We start from the raw sequence: 10,322 nt of genomic DNA, 5'->3' as shown, positions 1-10,322 counted from the left end.
ATAATGAGCATTTAATAGTTTGCATGTAATTTAATGCATGCTTAGACAAAGACCAAATTTTTAAGCTTCCCTCTCAGGTGCATCTCATAGTAGCTTTTATCGTTATTTTCCAATACAGGCATATGTCCTCTGGTTTCAGTTTTCATCTTCATGTTCTGTCTAAAGGCCAAGAGTGACAACGTTTTGCAGTACAACTAATGTAGTATGTGTATTTGGTATGCTGAAGGCATCTATCATTTTTGTCTGTAACTTTTCTGAAAAGTTCATCATCTTCATTCCCTCAACCAATAGCTTTCTTGTAGCAGAACTAATGCCTGTGAGAAAATGAATGCAGGATCCTCAGTATGGCATTTGCACTAGCTGTATAAAGAAAGGAGACAGCGAGTGACAGAAACTGTTGCAGATAGCCATTTTCCTCATGAAAAGGAAAACATAATTTTCAGGATCGGCAGAAGACACTTGCTGGACAAACTAGATCACAGGATTTGTGAATCACAGTCAAGGGCTTGGGGCAGAAGAGATGAAAGGGAGACGGAAGGGATAATACCTGAGGGAGCTGAAAATGAGAGGACTATGGGAAAAAGGCAATGACAGACTGTGGGCAGAGAGATGTCTGTGAGGATGAGCAGGCTGATGATGGTGAGATCCAGCCATTTCCATGAATACATAGCCTTGCACCTGGCCTCTGGACCATAGTCCAGAGTGTTGTGTGCATGCTTAGTGAAATTCTTGTTAACATCCATGAAGAAACCATGTGGTCTATCTGGCTTTGTGCTGTGGTGGATAGCCTTTTTTATTCACACAGGCATGCCAGACTGCAGAGCAGCAGGCTATTTGTGACCTTCGGACAGTCAGAGAAGATGTATCAAATGAAATTGCTGATGCTGAAGACCCTGATGGCCCTGATGGTCACCATATGAACATAGAGGAAGTTCCTAACAGTATTGCACGCTTTTATTACAATGGCCATGACAGCAGATTTCCTCAGTCCAGAGCAATTTGCCAATGAGCATAGGAGCCAAGAGTGAATAAAGACTAGTGCATAATGAGTACTCTTTATACACCAGAAGAGAGACTGAAGAGCAGGTATGCATGGGGCAGGATTTTCAGCACACAGCATCAAGGATGATACTCCACTTTTTGCAGACCTGAGTGAGGAGAAACTAGGACTACTGCTGTCCTAGGGAGGACAACATGGTCCCGTGAGTTCCTGTTGATCTGTGTCTCTTTTTCAGCATGGGCTTAAAGGCAGAGAGTGGGTCAATAACAGGCATTTCTGAAACCCCTCACCCATGCATTAAAAAAAAAAAAAAAAAAAAAAGACAGAAAGAAAGAAACCCAACACATGTTTTGCACAACTAAATAGCATCGTTTGGGGAAAAGATGACACCATTTCCTGCCTGCAGGAAGAACTAGCTCCAAATTCAGGCCAATGAGAGGGGAACTGCCTAAATTACGCCATAGGAAATGCTAAAATCATGAACATAGTTTAAACATCTAACCCAGTGCTGCAGAGTATTCCCTAATTCCAGGAGCGTCTCTGAGAGTTGTCTATGCGCATGCAGGAGTGAAGGGCTAGTGACAGTTGCATATCCATTTTATGCAATTAATTTACTTGAGGCTCAAAACTTACTCTTCTGTGCATCTCACCCCTATCCCCACTGCCTATGTATTTTGTTCTGAGTCTTGTAAACGGAAAATATGTGAACAAACAATTTCTCTTCTTAGAAAGCTGCTTTGTTACCCAACCACAGCATCAAGCTCTCACTGCTCTCTGACACCATCAGTCTCACATTTCCTCACCTGCACAGAATAGCCTCAGTGAGAGCGACAGAGAGGATGGGGCTCAATGGCTCAGAAATAGGTCTAGAAAGTGAGAGGTGTGACTCAGAACCCTTGAGCTCAGAAGGACCTGAACCCCAGGCCAGGCAAAGGTTGCAGCAGCTCATGTTATTATGGGTTGATTGAACTGTACAAGCACGCAAGCCCAAGTAATAGCCAGCTCTTGAGGCTGAATGCAGTTTAGCATAACTTCCCACCTATTCATTTGTCATAACACTGCTCTTTGTCTGAGTATAGTATTTTAAGCACCTAAAGGGCATCATGCTCCAAGTCAGAAGCTGATTTAGCTGAGGCACAGGGGTGGTGGATGGCTTCAAGAAGTATGGTAGACTACTCCTAAAGTAGACAGTTAATCTTAAATAAATCCCTATGAGTCAGCTCTTCCTGACAGAAAAGTATTTGAGCAGATTCAGACACCTTTCTTAAATGGGGTAGCAGTATTTTATCAGATTCCTTTCATTTTTTGATAAACTTCATTCAAGATTCAGAGAGCACTTAGGATTCACAGGAATAAAAATAAATTACTTTTACCATGACCCCTCTCAGTTCTGAAAAATACCCTCATTAATCAAAATGAACTCCTGAAAATGTATCCTATATAGCAAAATCCTTAGTTTAAAAACATAGAAAACCAGACAAAAAATGCGTATTGATAGCTATATTTTAAACAAACAAACAAACAAAATCTTCACATAATAAATACATCTTATGCACATTAACTTCAAATTTACTTCAGAAAGCTATTTACAATATAAATAACTATAAATGGGAACAATTTGCAAGATATTGTTGACATAGCTAAATTGTGTTTCCTACATTACATTCCAAAGGAAAACTTCAAATTACAGATGTTAGGCTATAATGTCACTAGACCCTATACATTGCAAGGCATGGTATTTGAAACACCGGCAATCTGTGTCTTTCCATAAATATAACCCATTGGTTTAAAACATGAAATGCTTCATTATGTTTCAAGTGCTTTTTTTGCTAGATTAGTATATTTTATGCATCGAAATATTTACCTTGGGAAAAAGTAGCAGTGCCTTAAAAATACTTTTCCTAATAGACTTTATTTCCTTAGAAATGTAAAGGTGCCAATGTTTTATAATGTGAGCAAGATTATTTCTTGCATTTCTAAACTTCCCACTGCAGCAGTAGCGGAAAAGAAAAAAACATGTCCAGTCCAAAATGCAATAAATAAAAATGTTTAAAAATTCTATTATGAATCCTCGAATGATAGGAAATCTTGACAACTCCATGTGAGAGGGGAGTTAAATAGTGAATACAACCAGACAAAAAGCTTTATTTTCTTCCTGTGTTTGATCCTTCCTTTCAAATACAGCTTCATAGATGGGCTCATAAATTACTTCTTTTCAGAAAGGGATGTATTCCTAGCAATTTAGAGCCAGATTTATCCACAGAACTATTATATACATAAACTAAATGACACAGTGAAGTTTAACCTCACATAATTTTTTTTTTCCAGTAATAAATGCTCTAATGAAATGTGAACTGGAATCACACTAGTGCTCACCATCTGAACAGAAGACTATTTAATTTTTCAGTCTTCAAAATAGTAGCTAAACCCTCAGCTACACCTCCAGCAGACTTAACTAGCATCAAATTGAAAAGGTAAAGAAAAACTAAGGGGTTTCTTTTGGTTGTTGTGGTTTTGGTTTGTGGTTTTTTGCTGGTTTTTAAAGGTTTTTGCTTCTCAGTGCCTACAGCCAAAATATTTAACCATCAATACTAACTGCAAATAAAGAAAAAATATGTTCACCTCCACACTGTGGAGATGTCTGGAGTTAATCCAGTATACCTACAGGAAAATATGTTCATCCACCATTGTTCCTAACAACAAAGCCTGTATTGCCTTTAGACCTTTAGGTGTTTTAAGTAAACTTGCTACTCATGGAAAGACCAGAGCCTGAATCCATTTGCCGCCAGACATTAACTATAGCCACCTTAAAATAGACATAGCTAGGTCTAATCCTGGAACTGTGTGGTATAATCCCCATTATATACAGCTTTGTATGCAGAAGGTCTGAAACCAATGCGTATGCCACTGCTTTGTTCCTTGACTGAAAGGTTAACTGACCTTTGGAACCGCCAGTCTGATTTTCTGGAGTGGCTGTGCCTTTTCCAGAAATACTATGAGAACTTTTACTTTTTTTCTAACTCACACAGGATGTTCACATAACTGAACATATGGTGGTTAACATACTTAGGGACATTAATGAATAAATGCTGCATGTCCAGAGATAAAAACAAGATTCAGATAAGAGTGATTAAAAGAGTTCAAAAGAGCAGAATTTCTCTGTGTAACCTATGGCAGTATTGTGGACACATCGACAAAAGCTGTTTTTCAAAGCATGTAGAAATAATCTCAATTATAGAAACACAGACATTACAGCTATTACCTTCCATAGTTTCCATACTCACACCTTCAGATTAAAAACATAAAATAAAATTACAAACAAATCCCAAACCTATTGCCACTTCACAAGTCAGCTTTTTTGCCCTTACACATGTTAAGTAGTACCTTACTCCCCAAATATTCCCATTTGAGTCAATGGGACAAATTGCTGAGTAAGGTTCTTCTTCTAATTTAAGAATTGCTTTGCAAATTTATCCAAAATAATTTGGAACTGTATGCTCCTGGGGTACAATCTTGTATAAAGAAGAGAGAGGGTTTTCACTTCTTGAAACAAAAAGGATATACCAAAATCATAATGCACAAAAATTGTAATGCACCATCCACTGACATCAATAAGAAATTGTTTGAAAGAGCTGTGGTCAGTCTGTATTTGGAGTAGCTACAAAATATTAATTTGATGCTAATAACAAACCAGTATTATGTTAGAAAAATAATGCAACACAGCAATTTATACTTTTTCTGTTGTAAAACACAACCTACATACCTTATTTAAAGTGATAATTTTTATCTAATGCGATACATTTGAAATGTATTCAATACAAATGCCTTGCATTTTTCAATTTTGCGAAATATCTCATCTGATTTAGAAAAGGAAGAAACAAAAAAAGAAGATTATATCCTTCAAGGATACTAAGCGAAAATTTGAATTTAATAAATATGTAACGGAAAAAAATAAGCTTTATACCATATTGAAAAGTACATGTAATATGAGCTGCAGTGATATTATATGCTATAATTAAGATTGCAAACTTGCTTTCATGTAACATGCGGAGTCTATGTTTACAATATTCGATGCTTTCTGTCAATTAAGAAGAAATTCCTGGCTATTTAAAGAAGCAGGATGGCAAATTGGCTGGCAAAAGGCATTTACCTCCAGCAGACCGTACTGAAATGCTAACGAGTGCTAGCTGCTGGATCCCCGTGAGAGGAGTGAGCCTTTGCTTGCAACACAACATGGCTGCGTGTACAGACCACTTGACAGATATATTCCATTTATTACAGTATATTTTTGCTGCACTTGTCATTGTAGTGGACTAGAACTATTGAAAATGGGATAAATAACTACAGTTTGGGAAGTTTTATTTTGGGATCACAGTAAATCAAAGTGAGGGATTTTTATTGCATAGCATGCTGGCCTTTTTCCTAGGTGAAACCACAGAGCATCATATATTGTGCCTGTTTGTTTTATAAGTCGTCTTTTTTTCAAAAGTGCCTGTCAGAATGCAAATACAACAGCGCCAAAGCTGGTTTCCTGACTACCTGTGGCCATTAGACCATAGCCAGGAAACTGCAGGTGGTCTGCAGAACTCTATTGCCTTCTAATTAAAAGCTTGATAACAAGAGTGCTTGGTGATCCCAAGAAACTTGGGTGCTGACGAAGTTCCGTTCATCCAAATGGTTTAAGAAACTCTTCTGTAATACAAAATAATATTGATACTTAGACTTATTTTTATGTGTACTGGCAGGAATATGATACCATGTACCTCTACTCTAATTCGCTTTGCAAATTGTATTTCAATACTGTACAATGAGACTCCAAATACAAGTTTATTCATATTATTCATAGGAATAAGTGAAATAAATATGTATCCAGAATTAGATTTATCAAAAATACTTTCTCATTCCTATGCTTAGGAATATATACAACCATTGGGCTGAAAGAAGTCCATTTTGGTCCATTCCTCTGAGTTAGCAGTTGTCAATGTTTTTCTTCCCCTCAATTATTTGCCTTGTTTTTATCTTAAAACAAACAAACAAACAAAAATCTCTAGCCGCTTCTCTTTATGACCTTTGTTATTCATTTGGCAGTTAGTCAAATAAACTTCTTGGCATATCATTTTGTTCTCATTTTGCCTTGGCTAACATTCAATGCCCTGTCTCTCATTGCTGCCTCTAGTTCAAATAGTTTTAGAATGTTATTTATCTCCGCTCTTTGCAGAGCTTGGTGCACACCAGTGACATTCCCCCTTACTCTTTTCCTTTACAAAGATGACAGACCCAGTTTATTTAAAGTTTTTATTAGATCTTTCAGTCTCTTTATCTTTTGCTGAGCTCTGCTCCACTTTTTCTATTATGAGGTTTAGATAATAAAGACCAGACTGTGTTGTTCTTCCTTGTGTTCAATGTACATTTCACCAGGAGTGATCACACTGCAGTCAGCAAAGATTGCTTATGGAGTAAGGTACTATTCAATTCAAGATTCACAATCTGCCTTGGAGTGATCAGGACTGTACACAATATCCCAAGTTCAGAGAGGTAATTTCCTTTGCTTTCAAGTACATCTCTACTTACGTGGCTTATAATGTTATTATTTAGCTTTTGCTTCTGATTAGTTTTATTTGAAAATAGATATTTTTAACCTGCCTGTAGCATGCTGGTTTATATTTAATCCCACTGATGACTCAGTCCCATATGTCGAGCTTCTTAATGTCATAAATGAAAGTAGACTTAGTGTTAATCTCATTTTAGTAACCACCTCAAGTCCCCTTACTTCCACAGTGGTATAATAATGAGCGGTGGTCCTGCTCCTATTGCAGTTAACTTTGAGACTTTATATAAATGCCACACAAAGAAGGACAGGTCTATCAATTGTTTCTTCAAATGCCCTGGTTTACTTTTTTTTCTTTAGCGTATGTTTTTTATTTATTCTTTTCCAATCACTTAGTGTCTTTTCGTTCATAACATTATTTAAAATTGCAAAAAGTTTCTCTGCCTCTTTTGATGTCTTCTATAACTTTATGACAGGCCCTGATAATATCAGCATTCTTCATACAATTGAATTTCTCAGAACCCTGATTTCCCTCAGTATTTTTTTATGTACATATGACTGATTTTTATATCCCTAATATGTTCTGATATTCACTGATTTTCTGCTGCAAGCAAAAAAAGAATGCATATCTCTTTTTCAAAATCATAACTATTACTTCACTCTTTCTCAGACAGAGTAGTTACAATTTTCTATACTTTCTTAATTTACTCCAAAACTTTATCCGAAGTAGGACAAACCACCATATAGTTTTTGCTATTCTTGCCTGTCATATTTTTACACTTATGCAATTGCATTTGTATTTTACAGCAAAAAGTCTATGATTCTACTGATTTCTTTCTGTCTTTCAAATGGATTATTACTTATTCAGCCACTTAGAACCACTTTTCCTTGTTTTTTTAATTATTACTAAATGACATATATAACCATAGGGTTAAATGTATTTATCTTAGACCACTCCTAATTCCAGTCTATTCTCCTTGTTATCCTGACAATTTGCTTCCATTTCACTCCACTGTCCACCTTGGTGGACAATCTGCCATCTCTACATCAACACAACCAAGCCCTCTGTATTTCTCAAAACTACACTGAGAAAGGCCCCCTTTCTTTTAAACACAGTAGAAGTGAATATTTGATTGTACTAATCATAAGGATACTGTTCATTTGACTCCATTCAACTCAAGCATATGTAAATAGCTATGCATGTGAGTATACAAGGAAGTAATTCAAGGAGTTATCTCTTCTTTCCCGCCTTTTTGGTTTTGCATTGGTTAGCCATGGATACTTTATACCATGGAGCAGCATAACACACTTGGCTGTTAGGGAATAAACAGATCACCAGAAGTGCATATTCTGCTGCGCATTTCAAAGGAACACATTCCAACTTTCTCTGTAAAAAGAGTGCATAGCAGTTTTGTTGGCTGGGACCTGTGGAGCACAGGCAGTTCAGAAGGTCTGCCTTTGGTAGCATTTCCAAACAACCACCTCTTACACACTGTGCATGAATTGCTCTGCTAGCCTGCCCCAAGAACTCCCTGTCTAGACCTTTCCATCCATCCGACTTCGAGTTTAGCTCCATTCACTCTAGCCCTGCATGCCAGTGCATTTTTCTTTTTCAGAAGTAATGCATGTTAACTAACTTATCCCCCCAAACCTTAGGTTATTCTTTCTAGTGCACTGTGGTATATCAAATGCTGGTAACGACAAGGGCGTGAAAACATATAATATCTTCCAATTAGATCTCAAAGGTTATTTTTTAAAACACAAAAATTTTTAGAAAAAAGTGTCAGCTTCCATTGGTTATTATAACAGATGTTCCCTTGTGTCCTTGTGCTGGATCTTGCTGCATCCTTAAGTGAGAAGTCACATCAAAATGTGATCCATTACAGCCTAGTGAATAGTTTCTAATCGTTTCAGCGTCATACAGATGCTCCAGGGCATATCCAGTTAATGTGTAAGCATGCTTATCAAAGTACTGCCTGTGGGAGCTATAATAATTTGGAGAGGCTGCCGGATGGTCCCCTGGGGTTTGATGGGGGGACATGTCTGAATGCAGGTAGTCTTTAGCTAGTACCAAACTAGATTTTGATATTCGGTCAGAATTGGGGCTGCTTATCCTAGACAGAGTAGTGGGGCTGTTGTCATAGTCATTTTCATGTGGGCTCATAATCTTCCCATCTCGCTGCTGGATGTGTTCACAGGGGGGAGTGCTGGCGACTGTCGGGACACGGCAGACATCCGCTGCCAATTGCTGCTGAGGGTAGTTTGCAAAACATATAGTGTGCTTCTTCCCTGTGCCATTAATGGAGACCAATGGATCAGGGGTTGTTTTCCGCAGCTGTAGTCTGTTTTCTTCCTCTTTAATCATTTGCTGGGTGGCTCTGATTAGAGTTTCAATTTTGCTGGGCTCATGTGGACTGCTTTGATATTGCTCAGTACGATATCGGTCACCTGATTCACTGGCAGAGCCAGGATCAGGTGAGCTGACGACACTGTCCTCATCCCAGTGTCCTCTCCCTAGGAAAGAGAGAAAGAGGACAAGCATTGAGGTTGAAGGAGGCAAGCAATCTTGAAGAACAAATACTCTGAACTTTATTTTATGGGCAGAAAAGCAAGACAGAGGCAAGTGACTCGTAACAAAGTCACCAAAAATTACCATGATGGGCCCCTTTCTTTTCAGTGACAACCTCTAGTTCCCTGTGTCTACACATGGAACAAGTAACACAGCTGAAAATATACAAAGAGATCTAAGCACCTCATCACAAACATCCAGTGCTACCTGAGTCGATCCAGTGCAACCAAGCATTTGGCACCAACTCTACAGGACCTCTGTATATTCTGGAGCAGCTAGAGGCCACGCAGGGTACTTAGGGTATGTCAGCATGCCCTCAATACTGACGTTCAGGTTCCTGACCCCTCACTATTTCTTTGCATTAACAAAGGCTGAGTGAACTTGGACCATGGTGAAAACAAAAATCTCAAGGAATTATAAATATACATCATTCCAACATGTCTTCTAAGGCCTTTCCAGAAGCTAAGACATAGAGACAGCATTGCAGAAAAGTTTGTGGTTATGTAGTGACTTTACACAGGTTACACAACAATAAATAAGCACAAGTAAAGAAACAGTTCTTGTTTAGAAGCACAAGAACCCATAGCTGTTAGGGTTATTATAAAAATGTGATGTCATATCCCAACGCATAAATATTTGCTGTATAAAACTTTTAAAATGGGAAAATATAACTATATTCTTGCCTCTCTTTAAAAAATAAGGCACATCATAGACATATCAGAGGAGGTGTTCAGCTTGCATATAGCTGAAAGGACAGAATCAGACCTGTCAATCCTCACTAGGAAGTGAGTGACCTCCAAGCCTGAACAGCCAGCTAAAGCCAGATTACAATAAAGTGTTTGATGAAGCATTTGCTGAGATATGTGCCTGCAGGAGAACACATCTTAGACTTGCACAAATTATTTAACCATGCCTTTGCCTCGGCACATACAAAGTCTTCTTTGGGGATGAGGCCCATTGGGTTGGTTGACAGGACTCCTCAAAGGAAAACCAGCACAAGCAAAACCAGCACAAGTATTTCCCCCTGCTCTGTGTTGGGTCAAGACATACAGATCTGCTTGGGTGGCAGACCATTACTGCTGTGTTGCCGAGTTCATGTCAAAAATCAGTGATGGGCTCATATAATAAACATATCCTGCCATTTGTTGGTGGAAGGACTGCACTGTGGATTATCCCATGAGCATAAATTTATCCTTCACATCTTC

General features: G+C 38.2%; 1 protein-coding gene across 2 annotated transcripts in view; it reads right to left on the bottom strand.

Annotated features, from left to right (window-relative positions):
- Positions 1 to 2,485: 2,485 nt before the first annotated feature.
- SIM1 (SIM bHLH transcription factor 1) overlaps positions 2,486 to 10,322 on the bottom strand; it is a 55,461-nt gene continuing 47,624 nt past the window's right edge. For both annotated transcript variants that reach the window (XM_030490366.1, XM_030490367.1), the window contains one exon: positions 2,486 to 9,062. In XM_030490366.1, the coding sequence (XP_030346226.1) occupies positions 8,332 to 9,062 (731 nt within the window). In that variant the 3' untranslated portion in view covers positions 2,486 to 8,331. The remainder of the gene's footprint in view (positions 9,063 to 10,322) is intronic.

This window comes from Strigops habroptila, chromosome 6 (assembly GCF_004027225.2).
Source record: "Strigops habroptila isolate Jane chromosome 6, bStrHab1.2.pri, whole genome shotgun sequence".
Taxonomy (NCBI): Eukaryota; Metazoa; Chordata; class Aves; order Psittaciformes; family Psittacidae; genus Strigops; species Strigops habroptila.
This window is presented reverse-complemented; position numbering and strand designations above follow the sequence as displayed.